The sequence below is a fragment of the Nymphalis io genome, chromosome 27, assembly GCF_905147045.1.
Source record: "Nymphalis io chromosome 27, ilAglIoxx1.1, whole genome shotgun sequence".
Lineage (NCBI taxonomy): Eukaryota > Metazoa > Arthropoda > Insecta > Lepidoptera > Nymphalidae > Nymphalis > Nymphalis io.
In genome coordinates, this window is record NC_065914.1 from 10,208 (window position 1) to 31,817 (window position 21,610).

Consider the following 21,610-nt stretch of genomic DNA (forward strand, 5'->3'; position numbering starts at 1 on the left):
TTTTCGTAATCGATGAAACAAAGGAAAACGTCTTGTTGCATGTCTCTGCATTTTTGTACGAGAACCTGCATTGCGAAAAGAGCCTCTCTCGTGCCCACTCCTATTCGAAAACCAAACTGACTATCTGCGAGATGTTCGTCGCATTTAGCTCTTATTCGCTCGTGGATGATATTCAGAAATAGTTTCAATACTTGGCTCATAAGGCTAATCGTTCGAAACTCTTCGCACCTTCTTGCGTTGGTCTTCTTAGGAAGCGTAATAAAAGTTGAGGTTAGTCAGTCTTTGGGTAAGTGGCCAGAGTCGTATACCAAGTTAAAGAATTTAACCAGGAAGTTAATATTTTCGTCTTCAATAAGTTTGAGTACCTCTATGGGAACATTATCCGGTCCGGTTGATTTTCCCGTTTTAGCTTTTTTAAGAGCGTTTGTGACTTCATTTTTCAGGATAGGATATCCGTCATTTGGATCACAATTTACCGCTATGCTTCGGAAATCGTCGGTATATTGATGAATGAATGATTTTTCCTGATATATCTAATATGGGAATATTATTTTCATCCGTAAGTTGGTGAGTCGTCTTTTTGTGTCCTACCAAAGATTTTATTTCCTTATGCAGGTTAAATGCATCATGTTTAGCATAAAGGTCCTCCACAAAATCAAACTTGCACTGATACCAAGCATCTCTAGCATAACGAACTTCACGCCGAATTTTCTTATCAATCTCAGTATACTTGCTATTGTCGGAATTCTTGTAGATTCTCCTTTCTTCGATAAGATCATATATTTTTTCTGTCATCCAACTCTGCTTAGGAATCCAATCTCTTTTCAAGTGTGTCTTATTGATGTTTAATATTTTGTTCTTCATTGAACACCACTCTTCCTCCACTGTACGCATTATCCCAGGTTTCTCATCTGCTGCCCACTCGTTTATTTCTTTCGCCACTTTATCTTGGATGTTAAGTTCTTTAAGTTTCCTCACGTCTATTGCGTGGTACTGTGTTCTCTTCTTTAGTTGTTTGAGTCTACATGATATTAACATGGTTCGGTTTGATTTTGGTACTAAGTTAACAGGTGTATTAATGTATTTTGTGTTTATGATTACTCCCACTCCATACTTGTTGGAGCTATCCTCGGAACCAGAGTAATACATGGTGTAATTATTATCTATTTGGTGTTTAGCTTTGCCTATCCATCTAATCTCACTTAGTCCCATGATGTTAATCTTCATTCGTTGCATTTCTTTGCAGACATTGTAGACTTTTTCAGGACTCTTCAAGCTTCTGACGTTCCACGTTCCTATCTTCATTTGTTGTTTTTTCCACCTGGACGCCAGGAACTCGGGGCCATTTCTTTCTTAGACTTTTCCATAAAGCTGACGATAACTAGGGAATAATAGTGCAGTGGTTTCCCCTTGCCTTCTGCACCAGACATTTTAGAGGTTACTTGTACCTCAAGGTCGCTGTTTCCCTTTTTCCAATCATGGTGCGTATGGTTATACCGCCATTGATCGGTCGCCAGAGCCTCGTCTGTTATCTAGCAGGGAGCACCACGTGCAGGTGAGGTTGGCAATTGGGTCGGTTTAGATGGTAGTTCCGTTCCCCCCTTACCCCCCTTTCTTATAAAATAATATAACATTTATAAACATATTTTATAGTAGACATACAAAAAGATTTTTTTAAATTTAACTTTTTCTAATCTGTTATGACTAATAAAAACATTAAAATGCCTTATCGGTTATCTGTTGTGATTATTTTGATAATGAAATTTGTCATTCATGTTATGTTATTGTATTCAAAAGGAATGTTACTTATCTGTTCCCAAGTCACTTTCTGTGTGTGTTTTTTTTAATATATATATCGAGCAGGCATAGTGAAATACATATAACACTACCTTAAACAATAATGACTGTTTCAAACCTAAACAAGCACCAGTGAATTTTCATGTGATTAGTTTGCGTTTAAAAATATCGTGAGACAGCCTGCATTTATAATTATCAAATTTCACTGAAATTCTGCTAAACAATCCACTGTGTATTATCCAAAAAGGTAGAACAGACCTTAACCAGCCAGCTTACTCGTACTTCCTAAAAATAACATAAAATAATTTTGAATTACATTGCTTGTTCCACTCTGTTACATATAATGACATTTTCGGAACATCCAGAATAAATACAGAAATTGGCAATATACCACTTCAATAAAAAAAAAAATAACCAATGCCAGAAATGAAAATATGGTGTGTTGCCAAAACAATTTATAAAGCTTTTATTTTACAATAATACTATAATTATGAAATCGATTTTCAATATTTATTTGTTAAAATAAAACTTCAAAATATACAAGCGCTGTCCCGCAGTTTTATTCGCATTCTATCCAATTGAAGTTAAACAAAATGACGCCCTGAATTCGAGTCTTTTATGAGACTAATTTGTTTATAAAAAAAGGAATGTGAATAAAACCTCGGGCGGAACTAATTTGAAGCCTAGCAGTAGTATTTATATTATATGACGAGCCGTTTGGCGGTGTTGAAAGGTACCTGCCTTTCACGCCGAAGGTTGTGGGTTCGATTCCCACCCAGGACAGACATTTGTGTGCATGAACATGTCTGTTTGTCCTGAGTCTGGGTGTAATTTTCTGTATAAGTATGTATTTACAAAAGAAAAGTAGTATATGTAGTATATCAGTTGTCTGGTTTCCATAGCACGAGTTTTGTACGAGCTTAATTTGGGATCAGATGGCCGTGTGTGAAAAATGTCCCAGGATATTATTATTATTAGTTTCAAAGATTTAGTATTAGGATTACGTTGTTAATGTACCAGGAGAACATAAACAGTGAAACGGTTTCACCGAACGATTAGATTAAAAGAGTCAATTAGTTTCAGTAAGAATTACAGTGTTAAAGTACCAGGAGATCATAAACAGTGAGTCGGTCTCACCGAACGATTAGATTAAAAGAGTCAATTAGTTTCAGATAGGATTACAGTGCTAATGTACCAGGAGATTATAAACAGTGAGTCGGTCTCACCGAACGATTAGATTAAAAGAGTCAATTAGTTCCAGTTAGGATTACAGTGTTAATGTACCAGGAGATCATAAACAGTGAGTCGGTCTCACCGAACGCGGATGGCATTAATTGAAATAAGATCAATGTTAAATATATTCGATTTGGCCCTCAGAACATCCGACGCCGACGATTCCGGCGACGAGTGCTACGGGAGTCTAACCCCGGAGCCTCGTTTCGGGAACGTCGAGTACAAACTGCAGCTGGTCTCGCCGTGCGAGCGACGCTTCCAGCACCTGGTGACGCAAGTGAATAATAAATAATATTAAATATATAACATTATATATAACTTAGGTAGCTAACTGGGTAGGTATCACCCACTCATCAGATATTCTACCGCAAAAAAGCAGTACTTGGTATTGTTTTGTTCCGGTTTGAAGGGTGAGTGAGACAGTATAATTACAGGCACAAGGGACATAACGTCTCAGTTCCCAAGGTTGGTGGCGCATTTGCGATGTAAGCGATGGTTAAAATTTCTTACAATGCCTATGTCTATGGGCGTTAGTGACCACTTACCATCAGGTGGCCCATATGCTCGTCCGCTTTCCTATTCTATAAAAAAAATACCTTTGATATCACACAACGGTTATTAATTGATATAAAACAAACACTTTATTAGGAAAACATTTTCCTTGTTCGAAATATTTTATTAAATCACGAAGGTTTTAAAAATATGCTAATTTTGACTTTTTACGCTGATAAAACGCAACCACGAGCTACAGTGTGTGCTTTCATACAGACTCTGTGGTCTTGACAGCTCAACGCCACGAGGTAATTCATTTTATAACACGGATTAAAAAAAAAACAATAGTGTTTTTATATGTCGTTTAAGCAATATATATGTATATTCAATTTGAGCGTATAATACAAACAATTTTATTGAGGTTGTTCTCGTGAAATATATCGATGCGATGCTCGTAGTTCCACTCGGGGCCGATAGCTGGCGCCGTTTCGAGTGACGTACAACGTTAAGCGGCATTTCAAAAGCATAATAATGCCCCGGATACACACGTGTGGCGCTGTTAGTTAGCGAATCGTTTAATTAAAATGAATTTTGATAGGCGGTTGACATTCAGCGAGATATTTTTTTTTTATAGAATAGGAAGGCGGACGAGCATATGGGCCACCCGATGGGAAGTGGTCGTCCATAGACATTGGCATTGTAAGAAATGTTAATCATCGCTCACATCATCAATGCGCCACCAACCTCGGGAACGCTAAGATGCTATGTCCCCCGTGCCTGTATTTACACTGGCTCACTCACCCTTCAAACCGGAACACAACAATACCGAGTACCGCTGGTCTGCGGTAGAATATCTGACGAGGGGGTGGAACCTACCCGGACGGGCTCGCACAAAGCTCTCCCACCAGTAAAAATATATCGTATTGTCACCCCGACACCTCAACACGTGCCCCCCCCGCAGCTGAAGTGGCGGCTGCGCTCGGGCGGCGGCGCAGCGGTGTGGCGGCGGTCGTGGGCGCGCGGGCCCGCCGCGTGGCGCCCGCGCGCGCCGTCGCCGAGGTGTACATCCGCAAGGTGGGCACGCCTGGAACTGGTACACCGAGGGGCCGCGAGGCCGCGATCGAGACGGAGATGGTTTGTCGATGTGTGCTTATAACGTTGCCATAGTACCCGCGTTCCCTGTTTTGGGAGATTTTCGGGACTTAATTAAAACTAAATAGGGTTATTAAATTTTACTTTTTAATGTTTATTATACATTTTTTTTAATTATAATATTTTTTGTTTTCCTCCTACACCCGAAAACCGTTGCATTGTTTATTTTTGTTTCCGTTATCAATAGTACTTCGGCATCTTTATATGGTACTGGATTAGCGTTCTCCTCATAAAGAATGGTTGCCACATTTATTTCTATGTTACCCTCTTGACTCGGAATCTAATAATATTATAAATTCATGAAGAATGTTAAATCATGTTGTCGTTAGAAAACTATAAATAGGATAACGAATAAATTAAAATAACATATATACATATAACGAAGCACTTTAGTTTATTAATGGACGCCGTATTTATTTGTTTCATTGTCGACGAGTCGATATTTTTTATCGAATATCGGGACTTTTTTTAGCCGATGCTGGCAGCACTCACATGATAAATAATTATAGGTTATGAATAATAAAAACTGGAAAATCATCAATAATACAAGTGGGTAAAAATGCTGTTACATTTTTAAACAAATTAAATGATACCTACTCAGTCGGGACAAAAACCGACTGTGTTAATATTATATTGTAATATCATTTATTTTATCCTCAGATAAATATTTTATGGTCAAGAAACTTAGTTGTAATTACAATGGCAGTATAAAATTTGATCTTGAAATTGTAATGACGTCATTGGTTGATGGTATGTGAGCTGTTTGTAGTGCGCAATACAATAGTTTTTCTTTTCTACAGGTGAACTCGATAACGGTAGAGGGAGCGCTCGCCTGAACATGTTCAGGCATTTGCACGAAGTGAAAAGTAGTAGGACGTCCTCGCTCAGCCACGAGATACTCGGCTTCGATGCTCAGGTGCGCTTATGATTATTTTGACGTTTATTTAAATTAAGAACAATCCCCCACCCACTTGCAAAGCCCGGGCAAACACCACTGCACTTTGATGTGCTTAATTAATGGGCACATTGTCAGGAGATCTGCTTTTATGGGATGAAGTATTGCTATGTATATCCATCAACCCGCATTGAAGCTGCAAGTTAGAGCTCCAAATCACAAGTGGAGGGGAGGTCTTAGCCCAGCAGAAGCGTTTTTTTTTTATAATAAGTAAATAGAAAAAAAAAGTAAAAGTAAGTTGTACACTGGAAGTGAGATTTGGAAGCGTGTAAAGACATTGTTTGCGCCTGAACTCTCTAATTTTCACCCTGGGATTATGTAAATGTCTATGTCCCACTGCTTGGCTAATCCCTCTTCTCCCTTTGATGAGGAGCTTATTCCAATACGCTGTTCCAATTTAGTGGTGCTAATCTGGGTTTTAACACGCTATCATTGGTAACGATTTACACATTCTATTCACTACCATCTCGGTTCTCAATAGGATTAAGAGTGTGTGGGAATAGAGACTGTCTGTGCTTGCACGCACACACAAGTACCATTATTAGTCCCGTGCATTTGTCTAAACCGTTCGTATCCGTAACAGCTTGTGAATGTCCCACTGCTGGGCTAAAGGCGGGTTGGTGGAATACACATGTGGCAGAATTTCAGTGAAATTAGACACATGCAGGTTTCCTCACGATGGTTTCCTTCACCGTCAAGCAGAGATGAATTATAATCACAAATTAAGCACATGAAAATTCAGTGGTGCTTGCCCGGGTTTGAACTCACGATCATTGGTTAAGATTCAGGCGTTCTTACCACTGGGCCATCTCGGCTACAAGTTGTCTAAACATCTTTATCTAGTTTTCACACTTTTCCCATCCCTATCGTGGCAATACATCGCTCGCTTCACGTCTCTTTTCCATTTTATTTTTCCCAAATGGCGCAACAAAACAGAAATAACGGTCGTACAGCGGTGCACACCCCCACCATACCCTCGCTGTTTGAGGTCGAGTTCTCTAACATCCGAGGACTCCACACTAACCTCAACGCTGTCCACCACCATCTCGAGACAGCACGGCCAGCAATGTTGTTTCTCACGGAGACACATATACTCCGTCCTGCCGATACCAGCTACCTTAACTATCCCGGCTACACGCTTGAAGAATCCTTCAAAGCGAAAGCCGGAGTATGCTTGTTCGTCAGGACGGATGTTTGCTGTCACCGACTGCGCTGCTTGGAGGACCCCTCCTTCTCCTTGTTGGTGGTACGTGTGGACCTGGTTCGTCAGAGCCGAGTCTACGTGTGCCTCTACAGATCCCACAATGGTGACTTGGAGACAAGCCGATTATTTGACCATCTTAGTCGGGTGGCAGATGCTGCGCAAGAGCAATTTCCTAACGCGGAATTGGTGTTTTTCGGGGATTTTAATGCTCACCACGAATCCTTGTTGAAATCCCTCAAAACTGATCATGCTGGAAGGACTGCTCATGCTTTTGCTCTCACACATGACTTGACCCAACTGGTTGATCAGCCCACCCGGATCCCAGATATTGATGGGCAAGCACCTTCTCTACTGGACCTTCTGCTGACTTCTCACCCGGTGGAATATCAGGTTGTGGTTCAGGCTCGTCTTTGCTCTTCGGATCACAGCCTTATTTCTACCAGAGTGCCACAGGCCAAGCTGCCGCCACTAGCGGTATGCAAACGTCGCGTTTGGTACTATAAGTTGGCGGATTGGGACGGTATGCGCGATTACTATGCGTCGGTCCCTTGGAAGGAACGTTGCTTCAGTGGGAATGACCCGACAGCTAGTGCCGCTGCTGTTGCTGGCGAGATCATGCTGGGAATGGAATACTACATTCCTAGCTCAGATCTTGTCAGTAGGAGTACGCGTAACCGTTGGTTCACTCGTGAATGTGCCGATGCTGTATCATCTAAGCAGGCGGCATATCGCAAGTGGATCAACGGCTGCATTAACATTGACTCACTGAAAGCAAACTATAATAAAAATTCCAAGTCCTGTAGAAAGGCATACACGAGAGCGGATGCACAGCGCATTGTACAGATTGGTCATGACCTCGTTTCGCATCCTAGGGGCTCCCGTAGCTTCTGGCGTCTAACCAAGTCTGTGCAAAACAATTTCTGCCAACCTTCGCTGCCACCGCTCAGAAATCCGGACGGATCGCTAGCTCACAGTCCGCAAGAGCAAGCTGATCTCCTGGCTAAACTCTTTGCCGACAATTCCGTCATCGATGATTGTAGTGCACTGCACCTACAATACCTGCATGTGGTCATACGATGCCTGACATTAAAATCAGGCAACGTGATGTGCGTGCGGAGCTGCAATCACTTGATGTACGGAAAGCTAGCGGTCCCGATGGAATACGAGCCATAGTGCTGAAGAAGTGCGCAGCGGAGCTGTCTCCTGTGTTAACGCGCCTGTTCCAACTTTCTCTCTCTTCGGGAAGTGTGCCGGAGGCTTGGAGAAGAGCTAATGTGCAAGCGGTTCCCAAAAAGGGGATCGGTCTGACCCGGCAAATTGTCGACCAATAGCTATCACCTCAGTACTTTGTAAGGTGATTGAACGGATTTTAAACAACCAACTGATCCATTACCTAGAAGATCACTGTCTAATTAATGATTGTCAGTACGGGTTTCGACCAAAACGGTCCACAGGTGATCTTCTAGCGTACGTAACACACCTCTGGGGTGAAGCTATCGACAAGCATGGAGAATCGTTGGCTCTCAGCCTCGATATCTCCAAGGCTTTCGACAGGGTCAGGCACAGAAGTCTTCTCTCCAAGCTGCCGGCTTATGGTCTGCCTGCTCAGCTATGCACCTGGATTGCCAGCTTCCTACACAAGCGTTGCCTTCGTGTTTTAGTTGATGGTTGCGCTTCACAATTCTATGTAGTGAATGCTGGGGTCCCCCAGGGATCTGTGCTATCTCCCACACTCTTTCTTCTGCATGATCAATGATATGCTCTCTCTTAGGAACATACATTGCTATGCAGACGATAGTACAGTGCATAGTGGATACCACGGACGCGCAGTGGCTGGGCGAGCGGAAATTGAGGAGAGGCGAAAGGATCTTGTCATTGAACTCGATAGGACGTTAGAGCTCATCGCCAAATGGGGCTCTGATAATCTTGTTGAGTTTAATGCCAAGAAAACACAGGTATGCGCTCTCACGGCGAAAAAGGAGAGCCTACCAGGAGATCATAAACAGTGAGTCGGTCTCACCGAAAGATTAGATTAAAAGAGTTAATTTTGACGAGACGTTTGGCACGGTTGGTAGATACTTGCCTTTTCACGCCGAAGGTTGTGGGTTCGATTCCCACCCAGGACAGACATTTGTGTGCATGAACATGTCTGTTTGTCTTGATCTCCTGGTACATTAACACTGTAATCCTAACTGAAACTAATTGACTCTTTTAATCTAATCTTTAGGTGAGACCGACTCACTGTTTATGATCTCCTGGTACATTAACACTGTAATCCTAACTGAAACTAATTGACTCTTTTAATCTAATCGTTCGGTGAGACCGACTCACTGTTTATGATCTCCTGGTACATTAACACTGTAATCCTAACTGAAACTAATTGACTCTTTTAATCTAATCGTTCGGTGAGACCGACTCACTGTTTATGATCTCCTGGTACATTATACACTGTAATCCTACCCGCACTACGCCATGCTCGTTGTAAGTATGTTTATTTATTACTAGTTCCCATACGTGTGGGGGGTGCTCAGATTTTAGGTATCCTAAGTCTTTTTCTATAGCCCTGATAACGTGTTTTCAAATTATTATTAGGTAAGGATTTTTTTGTAGTCCTGACATATCAAACCAAAAGTTAATTTTCATTTTATTGGATAAATATCTTATCTTATTAATACATTTTTACAAACAGCTCAAAATAAAAATAATTTATTCAGGTAATAATATATAAACCTATCACCAGCTCAAACTGTAGATCCTACTAAAAATAATCGGCAAAAAACTAAACTCTTTAGCTACAATTAAACTATGTAAGAGTTTAAACACAATTTTTTATCATATTTATAAACCCTTATCGAGCAATACGTCTTATTAATGAAAGTTTTTTAAGAGAGAGAGTTGGTTCCTCCTAACTGGCCTAGGCCAGTCTGGGTATGGGCCGCGGGGTTGCCCCCTAACCTGTCGTGTCTTTAATTTTTGGCCCGAGGGGCCAGGGTCACAGCGACCCAGTGGCTGTAAGTTTTTTAATTCAGCTATAAGGTAATATTATAGATGGCACTGTAGTCATATTATCAACTTGTACTATAAAGTTTTTTTTTTATTTCTAGATTTCGGCAACAGCCGGTATAACTCGCATCACAGAAGAACACATCGGTCTTCTGCTGGCTTTGGACATGCCGTTCTTCGCAGTCATCAACAAGTGTGAACTGGTTAGCAACATCAACGCTGTTGTAGCGAGGCTGGCTCAATTGTTGGAACCCGCTAATAAGGTCAGTGATTTTATTTTAAATAGCATCTATAAAGACTAGCTTATAAACTAGGTTATTATTTCTTACATCAATGCTTATGGGTGATGGTGACGACTTACCATCAGGTGGCCCAATTGCTCACATATAACATAAAGAGAAGGCGGGGGGGGGGGGGGGGGAAAGTTTAACAGACAAACAGATATATTCACTTTCCCATTTATAATATTAGTATATATTGTAATTGGAAACATGCAGGTTTCCTCGCGATGTTCTTCAAGGAGCACGAGATGATAAATCAGGGATGCTGTATAATTTATAGATTTATTTAAATTTAAAGTAATGGTATATATTGGTATTATTACAGAAACCGCTGTTAATAACTGACGAGAATATGGCAAGGAACTGCGTTGCGCCGCAAAAGTCGATACTGGACACCATAGACAATGTAGACGAGGAAATCAAAAAGGATGAGGAGTGAGTAGCTTCACAAGCCTTTATTTAACCCGAAGTGTTTCTGGGTGAACTCTTATATATGACTTTAAAACGAGTTCCATACTATTGGTAATGGTAATAATATTGTCTATAGCTACGCCAACCACCCTTGCTAGATACTTGCCTTTCACGCCAAAGGTTGTGGGTTCGGTTCCCACTCAGGACAGACAATTCTGTGCATTAACATGTCTGTTTTTCCTGAGTCTGTGTGTAATTGTCTATACAATAGTATATCAGTTGTCTGGTTGCCATAGTACAAGCTTTGCTTAGTTTCGGATCAGATATATATATATATATATATATATATATATATATATAGTTGAACGCAAATCACAGTAGTGTCGGCCGGCAGGGTGGCCGTGTTCCCGGTGAGCTGCGTGCGCGGCGCCGGCCTCAACGCGCTGCACGCGTGCCTGCTGACGCTGGCGCCGCGCCGTGACATGCAGCGCCCCGAGGACGTGAGTGAACCATATGTTGCGCAGTTGACTAGTATCCTTTTTATTAAATTATAAATGTTATAATTTATGTCACTTTACAGGAGGCGTGCGAGTTTCAAATAGACGAAATTTTCCACGTAGGGGACTCGACGGGGCCCGTCGTGGGGGAACTGCTCGCGCGAGGGCGACTCTACGAGGGCGACGAACTTATCATAGGTGCGTTTTTTTTTTTTTTTATATTCGCCGGGAGGGCAAATGACTCTACTCCACCTGATGGTAAGTGGTAGTAGAGTCCAAACGCGACGACGGCCAGTACAGACGGGAAAAACGTTCTGCACTAGCCATCTTCGCCTTGCCGGCCCGCAAGATGCCTCTTCACGCCTCGTTTGAAGGAACCCGGGTTGTAAGAGGAGGGGAACACGTGAGCTGGTAAGGAATTCCATTTTTTGGAAGTTCGACAAAGAAAGGAGTTGCCAAATTTCTTTGTTCGCGATGGAATTGATGTCACAGTTAGGCGGTGACATCGAGAACCAGCTCGCGTGGACTTAAGAAGGAAGGGGGAAGCAGGAATTAGAGAGAATAATTCCTCAGAGCACTCGCCGTGATACAGTCGATAGAAAGCGCTCAGTGCTGCTATCTCACGACGCAATTGTAAAGGTTCAAGGGTGTTTGTGACCTTTACGTCGCCAATAATGCGTACGGCACGTCGCTGCAACCGGTCCAAGGCCTCAAGTAGGTACTTAGCGGAGCCATCCCAAAGGTGCGAGCAATATTCCACGCAAGACCATACCTGTGTTTTGTACAGCAGGCACAGTTGTTGTGGCGTGAAAAAGCGCCGCACCTTGCTCAGAACTCCGAGTTTCCGTGAAGCTGTTTTTATAACAGCCTCGATGTAATCCCTTGGACTAAGGTCGCAGCGAACGTCAATCCCCAGCATGGTGATTTTGCTTTGCATCACCAGCGGAGTACCACAGAGGGAGGGAAGAGGGGAAAATGTTGACTTTTCGCCGTGAGAGCGCATACCTGTGTTTTCTTGGCATTAAACTCAACAAGATTATCAGAGCCCCAATTGCGATGAGCTCTAACGTCCTATCGAGTTCAATGACAAGATCCTTTCGCCTCTCCTCAATTTCCGCTCGCCCAGCCACTGCGCGTCCGTGGTATCCACCATGCACTGTACTATCGTCTGCATAGCAATGTATGTTCCTAAGAGAGAGCATATCATTGATCATGCAGAAGAAAGAGTGTGGGAGATAGCACAGATCCCTGGGGGACCCCAGCATTCACTACATAGAATTGTGAAGCGCAACCATCAACTAAAACACGAAGGCAACGCTTGTGTAGGAAGCTGGCAATCCAGGTGCATAGCTGAGCAGGCAGACCATAAGCCGGCAGCTTGGAGAGAAGACTTCTGTGCCAGACCCTGTCGAAAGCCTTGGAGATATCGAGGCTGACAGCCAACGATTCTCCATGCTTGTCGATAGCTTCACCCCAGAGGTGTGTTACGTACGCTAGAAGATCACCTGTGGACCGTTTTGGTCGAAACCCGTACTGACGATCATTAATTAGACAGTGATCTTCTAGGTAATGGATCAGTTGGTTGTTTAGAATCCGTTCAATCACCTTACAAAGTACTGAGGTGATAGCTATTGGTCGATAATTTGCCGGGTCAGACCGATCCCCTTTTTTGGGAACCGCTTGCACATTAGCTCTTCTCCAAGCCTCCGGCACACTTCCCGAAGAGAGAGAAAGTTGGAACAGGCGCGTTAACACAGGAGACAGCTCCGCTGCGTACTTCTTCAGTACTATGGCTGGTATTCCATCGGGACCGCTAGCTTTCCGTACATCAAGTGATTGCAGCTCCACACGCACATCACGTTGCCTGATTTTAATGTCAGGCATCGTATGGCCACATGCAAGTATTGTAGGTGGCAGTGCACTACAATCATCGATGACGGAATTGTCGGCAAAGAGTTTAGCCAGGAGATCAGCTTGCTCTTGCGGACTGTGAGCTAGCGATCCGTCCGGATTTCTGAGCGGTGGCAGCGAAGGTTGGCAGAAATTGTTTTGCACAGACTTGGTTAGACGCCAGAAGCTACGGGAGCCCCTAGGATGCGAAACGAGGTCATGACCAATCTGTACAATGCGCTGTGCATCCGCTCTCGTGTATGCCTTTCTACAGGACTTGGAATTTTTATTATAGTTTGCTTTCAGTGAGTCAATGTTAGATGCCCCGCTAATGCAGCCGTTGATCCACTTGCGATATGCCGCCTGCTTAGATGATACAGCATCGGCACATTCACGAGTGAACCAACGGTTACGCGTACTCCTACTGACAAGATCTGAGCTAGGAATGTAGTATTCCATTCCCAGCATGATCTCGCCAGCAATAGCAGCGGCACTAGCTGTCGGGTCATTCCCACTGAAGCAACGTTCCTTCCAAGGGACCGACGCATAGTAATCGCGCATACCGTCCCAATCCGCCAACTTATAGTACCAAACGCGACGTTTGCATACCGCTAGTGGCGGCAGCTTGGCCTGTGGCACTCTGGTAGAAATAAGGCTGTGATCCGAAGAGCAAAGACGAGCCTGAACCACAACCTGATATTCCACCGGGTGAGAAGTCAGCAGAAGGTCCAGTAGAGAAGGTGCTTGCCCATCAATGTCTGGGATCCGGGTGGGCTGATCAACCAGTTGGGTCAAGTCATGTGTGAGAGCAAAAGCATGAGCAGTCCTTCCAGCATGATCAGTTTTGAGGGATTTCAACAAGGATTCGTGGTGAGCATTAAAATCCCCGAAAAACACCAATTCCGCGTTAGGAAATTGCTCTTGCGCAGCATCTGCCACCCGACTAAGATGGTCAAATAATCGGCTTGTCTCCAAGTCACCATTGTGGGATCTGTAGAGGCACACGTAGACTCGGCTCTGACGAACCAGGTCCACACGTACCACCAACAAGGAGAAGGAGGGGTCCTCCAAGCAGCGCAGTCGGTGACAGCAAACATCCGTCCTGACGAACAAGCATACTCCGGCTTTCGCTTTGAAGGATTCTTCAAGCGTGTAGCCGGGATAATTAAGGTAGCTGGTATCGGCAGGACGGAGTATATGTGTCTCCGTGAGAAACAACATTGCTGGCCGTGCTGTCTCGAGATGGTGGTGGACAGCGTTGAGGTTAGTGTGGAGTCCTCGGATGTTAGAGAACTCGACCTCAAACAGCGAGGGTATGGTGGGGGTGTGAACCGCTGTACGACCGTTATTTCTGTTTTGTTGCGCCATTTGGAAAAATTAAATGGAAAAGAGACGTGAAGCGAGCGATGTATTGCCACGATAGGGATGGGCAAAGTGTGGAGGCGTGTTTCCCCAAGTGGTTGCCAAAAGGAAAAATACACTGACCCGCCGGACGGAAGGGCCCCCGAACCCCCCCGGAAGTGGCCGCTGGGACCCCACCTACCGGTCACCAACCGGCACGACGGTCCACCCCGAGATTATGCGTGGCCTGGTGGGGCAGCCTCACGAGCTGGTTAGGCACGCTCGGGCCCCTGTACTATGCCACGGGCGGCCAGCGGAACAGCCGTTTCTTCGGGTCTCCCTGTCCGGCAGGTCAATACAGTTTCCCCCGGCATTGGTTCAACAGCCGTCTCCAATTGGACCAACACCCATCGCGGCAATACTCGCTCGGGCTCTGGCTGTACGCTGGCTGACCTCGAAACGCGGCTGCAAGCCACTTCACGAGTTTTTCACCATGCGTACGGTGGTAACAAGCCAGGCGGATGTTAGCATCCTACCACCAGATGAGCAGATGGTCGCTCAGATATCCCTTAGTCGCCTCTTACGACACCCATGGGAAAGAGAGGGGCAGTGAAATGTATTCTTTCTCCGTCACTGCACGGATAAAATGCGTTGCGTTCTGTTAGTTGTGAGATGAATAGAGCGACGTATATTTAACACCCCCCCCCCCCCCCCCCCCAGGACCTCTGGAGTCCGGCGAGTTCCCGGAGATATCCGTGCGCACGATATACCGCAACCGCGTCCCATGCGGCAGCGTGCGCGCGGGACAGTCGGCGTCGCTGGGCCTGGGTCGCTTCCCGCCGGGACTGCGGCAGGGCATGGTGCTGCTAGCGCGGCCGGGGGGCTACGCCGCGGGACACGAGCGGCCCACCTTCGGAGGCTGTCCGCTCGGGACTTGCAGAGGACGACAGGTGGGTCGCTAATTCAAACCTTATTACTAAATAAAAACTTACATGTATTTAAGACAGAATATATATACGCGGCCAGTAGATTTAGATTCATCACTCTCCGGTGAAATGTTGATATGATGATGATGCGTGTGGTGAAATGTTGCAATTATTACCGTTTTCTGCGGTGAGTGAGAGAATGTTCTTACAGAGTACTGGTTTACTGGTTGTAGCTTTATATTTAAAATTATATTATACAAACGATTTATATAACGATTATAAGGTCGAGATGACCCAGTGGTAAGAACGCGTGAATCTTAACCGATGAACGTGGGTTCAAACCCGGGCAAGCACCTCTGAATTTTCATGTGCTTAATTTCTGTTATAATTCATCTCGTGCTTTTCGGTAAAGGAAAACATCGTGAGGAAACCTGCATGTGTCTAATTTCACTGAAATTCTGCCACATGTGTATTCTATCAAACCGCACTGGAGCAGCGTGGTAGAATAAGCTCCAAGCCTTCTCCTCAAAAAAGGGAGAGGAGGCCTTTAACCCAGCAGTAGGACATTCACGTGCTGTTACGGATAAAAAAACACACACACACACAATGTGCTGTGCAAACATATACAAGTCTATAGTCGATTCCAATAGCAAGTAGAGTATATAAGCAACTTTGACCTTGAAATTTGGTCGAAATCTTAATATTCTGTGGTATTGACTATGGATTCGCGAAAAATTTAGCGTTTTGGTTATCTGTGAAGTTGTTATCGGAACTTTGTAAGTAAAACTAAAGTGTATATAAGTGGTTAAGTGTAACAGTGTCGTGTTGTATATAGAGATATATTGAAGTGATGAGTGAGTGAAAATTCAGTGGTGCCTGGATCATCTCGGCTGTTTTTTTATATGCTAGCAATATTAGCACAGACTGTGCAATATAATATGTAATGCGGTCATGAATTAAATTTGATTGAATGTAACAGGCATCCGTGCATGTCCTAAGACACTCCGCTGCCATCTACCCAGGGTTCCAGTGCTCTGTGCATGTCGGGAACGTGCGTCAGACGGCCATTATCGAGGTAACGAATACATACATCAAACTCACTTTGCGGAGTGGAATTAAATAGTTTAATTTTGGTATAGTTGGTGGTGTTGCGTAAAATACTTAAGTATGATATTTATGATATTTATTTTTTTATGTTATATTCCTGTTTAGCGGTAGAATATCTGATGAGTGGGTGGTACCTACCCAGGCGGGTTTGCACAATGCCCTTACCACCAGTTACCACACACTCATAATATATTCTGCCGCCAAACAGCAATAGCATTGTTGTTGGTGAGTAAAACAGTATAACTGCAGGCACGAGGGACATAACATCTTAGTTCCCAAGGTTGGTGACGCATTGGTGATATAAGCGATGGTTAATATTTATTGCGGTGTCAATGTCTATGGGCGGTGGTGACCACTTACCATCGGGTTGCTCATCTCATCGCTGACCACGGATATATTTTTCGCTTTAGGGTATAATGTCTCCGAACAACGTGCTGAGGGCGGGCGAGGGGGCCTCCGTGCTGTTCAGGTTCGCCCGCTGTCCGGAGTACCTCGTGCGGGGCCGCCGGCTGCTGTTCACGGCGGGGCTGGGGACCAGGTACCGCTCAACGAACCCAACGATAACTTCTAATTACAGTTGAATTGTTGAGCCAATAAAGTATATCGTCAGCTCAGTGTTGGTATCCGAGATTGCTAGCTCCACTGACTTTCACACATTTAATTTATAAGTGTTCGGTGAAGGAAATCCATTCATCGAAGCAGGTTGTGGAATAAGCTCAACCCTTCTCCTGAGAAGGAGAGGTTTTAGCCCAGCTGTGGGACATTTATATACTGTAACTGTTTTGAATCATGTTGGAATAAGTTTTGTTCTTAAGAAGAGATATCTTCGACCAACAGACACTTTTGTACTTTACTAGCAAAACCCGGAAGGTGGTTGTTAATGTGGTACAGCGCCATCTAGCGGCGTTACAACGAAGTGGATATTATAAAATCATCCATGAGATATACATCTAAATTTCAACTATAATGGTGATTCAAGCGGTCCGAACTCTATTAATCACAAACAGATACACAAACAGCCATTTTTATATATTAACTAAATTGTTTTGTTACAGAGCCATCGGCCGGGTCACGCAAACCTTCCCGTACATACCATGAATTCTATAGAACACGGCTCCAATGTAAAATTCGAGATCTCTCTAGAATATTCTAGATAAATTAAATATATTAATTGTATCTGTAACCAGTTTTCTTGTCGTGTTCACTTCATGATTGCGTAGGGGGCGTTTCGCCTTGCGGATTAAATTACAAAAAACGACAAACGATGATGGCATTTTTATGTTACATAAAAACAGTGTTGCCAACCTCTTAGAAGCATCCTCCTGACGGATGAATTGAAACAAATACAAAATACATTTATAATATGATGTTAAAAAAAAAGCAAATCAAGTACTGCAAGTAGCATTAGTAAACTTGAAATATACTCAATTAAATGAAGCTGAAGAGTTAATCCCCGGAGAGAATTTCTTTAAAAAATGTTCCTTCTAAAAAATGTCTAACCTGAAAATATCCTATTTGATTTCATCTGACATAGCCCTATTTATGGGGAAAACCCCCAAGTTGACAACACTGTATAAAAAAAATGCGGACCATCCATATAAACTTTCATATATTTAACACTAGGGGACAAATTTTTAATAAACCATCGTATGTGATCGAGCAAATTTTCACTCATATCTCATTTTTATTCAGTCAGTTAATTAATCAGTGTCAGAGTTTTTATTAGGTATATAACATACATGCAAAACGTCTATGCTTATGTATAAATAATATTGCAATATATAAAGGCTTATATATATATATATATGAAAATATAATATGGAACTAATGGCTTCTTATGTATGTACACACATACATCCAATTTCTAGTTAATATTAAATAATTATATAACTAGGTTTATGAAATAACGTACATACACAATGAATATTACATCTTGGTTCCCAATGTTGGTGACACATTAACAATATAAATGATGGTTAATATTTCGTAAAACGCCAATGACGCTTTGGAGAATTACCACCAAAATTACATTAGCCTTCCTATTCGAAATTAAAACAGAGAAACAGAAATCGCAACAGTAAAAGGTTATAAGTATTTGAAAATATGTACGTTAATTACGTAGGGCTGCCGTTGAGGATGCAGAATGAAACCGAACGAATTTAACTTATACGTTTATTTAAGTAATTAAATTTAACAATTAATTATTTCTAATTTCTAATACGTGACAGTCTGTTCGATATCAGAACAAAAAGTGAAGATCTGTAGTCTGAATTACATATTTATAACGAAATCGGTGAATCACTGAATGGTCCCCACGGTATGGTAATTCTTGGTAGCACTCGATGTTCGGGAGGTCTTGCGAAACAAAGCAGCGACACTGGCAACAGGTGGTAGCTTCAAGGAATGCATGGTGTGATTATTTCTCACGGTATGGTATTTCTTGGTAGCGCTCGATGTTCGGGGAGGTCTTGCGATTATTTCTTAACAACTCCCTCCGCAGGATCAGCAGCTATTTGGAGACTTTTGTCGAAAATAGCCATAGGATCTCTGGGGCTGTCCTGGACTTCTTGTGTTCTGGTTGCCTCATTTTCCTTCTGGTTAGTATTCTTTGAAAGCATACATTTGCGACGAATGAGGACGATGCTAATAGTGAGTACTGATGCACCGATGAGTAGGTAGACAGGTATAGTCGTGTGATAGAGCGTGTCTAAGTTCGACAATTCCAAAGTCACTGGTTCTTGAGAGGCAATCCTGGTATTGGTTGAATGTAAGTGAGTCAAATCTATACTGTTCAATTTCAAGATGTTCTTCGCTGTCGCTTTGTATGGATCTTCATTACTATATTCTATATTCAACATTTTCAAAACTTGTCCTTTTACTTGATCATGGTGGTTAGTGATGGTGAAGATGGACGTTTGTAGAGCACACCCTTTAGGTATTTCAGCTAGATAGCTTCCGAGAAGGTTTTTGTATTGATCTTGAGAACAGGTTAAATGAACTTTCGTTAAGTTGGGAAAGCTCAGAACATAGTGACGATCATCCAATTGTTCCATGGCTTGAGAAGATAAGATTACTGGAGTAACCCGACAGGTTTCATGGATATGTTGCTGGGGTATAAGATGTTGAATGCAGCTCGTTTGCTCTCCATAGTGTCGGTTTAAGTTGTCCTCGCAAAGATGACCGTGACTGTACTTCGGACATTCTGTCTCTATATACAGTAGATCTTTCTCGTGAATTGCTACGTATGGATAGGTAGGGATTATGATTTTATCATTACTATTAGGGGCTAAGGACAATTTGTAAAGGATGTAGTTATTGGGATTCATGATTGGAAACTTAATTACCAAGATTATATCATTATCTTTATAATAATATCCTAATCTTAATAGATCTAAATATTCCCTAAAATTAATATCTAGCACTACATTTGAATTGTATAAACCTTTTAGTTTATTTAACATAACTATATAAGTGTCGTAATCCAGAACGGAATAATGGATGCTTTTAGGTAATCCTTAACGTTTTCGACTTCTAATTTGGAAAGAACTAGGTTCATTGCGGAATTTTTGAAATATCTCTGTATAACCGGTATAATTTTGTACATTTCAAGTGGGGGATTAATTAAGATTCCTGTTTTTATACGTGGTGTAACGTATTCTTTTATGGCATCTATTACATCTTGTTTTAGGTTTGATTTGGTACGGACATAGAATTTATAGATTTTTTGTCAGGTAATCTTTGGTTCCGATTTTGTAGGTACATAGTATTCATCTCCTCGTGTACGAATTCTAATGCCTTTTCGATGGTCTCAGGGCGCATGCAACGTATGCGCGATCCTAAGGGATCGTTCAAACCTCGCAAATACGCTTGAAGCGTTAATTTACGATAAAGATCTCGTTTAGCATTAATGGTGGTCTCAAGGGTATCATGCAGGTTTACATAGGTCATTATAGTACTGTACAGATTCTGGCAACGCTCATAATACTCCTGCGCGGTGCTAGAACCTTGCGATAAAATAGCTAAATCGTTATATAGAGCGGTCTCATCTCGTTGGTCCGCGAAGTTGTTCACTAAAGCAGTTCGAATGCCTTGCCAGTCGGATGGAATCCCATTAGAATTAATTAAGCGAGCAGCAGAGCCTGTTACTTTGTTAAGAATTCCGTTGAGAAGAGCACACCTACTTAATTCACTACTACTATCACTACAAAACTGTCCTACCAATTGGTCACATAATTTTAAAAATCTAGTAAGTACATTTGGGTTCCCGTCGAACTCGGGTACCAACCTTAAGGCTTTATAAATGGTGTCTAACTCAGACATTTCCGTTTGTTCTTCTATACTACTTAAACTAATATCTCTTCTATTATCTACGAAAGTTTGCCTACTACTAATAACTATCCTAGGTTCCTTCGATTTTCTTAAATGAAAAATCTTGGCAAATTTTATTAACAGGTTAGTTAGGCTAGGATTGAGCAACCACTAAAAAGAATCTAGTGTACTCACATGAACATGTTTCGGTCTCTCTGCGTTATCGATGTCTGGATACCTCTGGTGCAGCACTACTCGTAGATTCGGATGCTCTGGATGCAGCAGCTAGACAAGCTACGGCGGGGCTTCACACGATTACGGAAATCTTCTACGCGAAACGTTCCGCGAGCATCCTACCGACTGCGCCAATTACGTAGGGCTGCCGTTGAGGATGCAGAATGAAACCGAACGAATTTAACTTATACGTTTATTTAAGTAATTAAATTTAACAATTAATTATTTCTAATTTCTAATACGTGACAGTCTGTTCGATATCAGAACAAAAAGTGAAGATCTGTAGTCTGAATTACATAATTATAACGAAATCGGTGAATCACTGAATGGTCCCCACGGTATGGTAATTCTTGGTAGCACTCGATGTTCGGGAGGTCTTGCGAAACAAAGCAGCGACGCTGGCAACAGGTGGTAGCTTCAAGGAATGCATGGTGTGATTATTTCTCACGGTATGGTATTTCTTGGTAGCGCTCGATGTTCGGGGAGGTCTTGCGATTATTTCTTAACACGTTCAATAACATTAAATTCTTAGTTATACCATGTTTGCCTATCTACCCTTCCGTGACGCCACGGTGACAGGACTATGATAATCTTATCGTATGTTAAATTGTTACAATAATAACTTATTAAGAAGTTAGTTGACTTAAAGTTTCAAATAAACTGAAATTTAAATTAAATATTCTTATTTAAATGTAAAATAGCACTATGTACGTGTTAATATTGTATTTAATACACCTTTTACAATTAGTTGAAATGTATATTTAGTATATTCCAATCGT

At 42.5% G+C, this 21,610-nt stretch overlaps 1 protein-coding gene across 1 annotated transcript; it reads left to right on the forward strand.

Annotated features, from left to right (window-relative positions):
• Positions 1 to 4,555: 4,555 nt before the first annotated feature.
• LOC126778718 (GTP-binding protein 2-like) lies at positions 4,556 to 15,174 on the forward strand. Its single transcript, XM_050502342.1, has 7 exons — positions 4,556 to 4,596; positions 5,475 to 5,590; positions 9,938 to 10,099; positions 10,443 to 10,552; positions 10,923 to 11,028; positions 11,109 to 11,223; positions 15,050 to 15,174. Exons 2-7 carry the CDS (start codon positions 5,513 to 5,515, stop codon positions 15,124 to 15,126), a joined length of 648 nt encoding a protein of 215 aa, XP_050358299.1. The 5' UTR covers positions 4,556 to 4,596; positions 5,475 to 5,512; the 3' UTR covers positions 15,127 to 15,174.
• Positions 15,175 to 21,610: the final 6,436 nt, after the last annotated feature.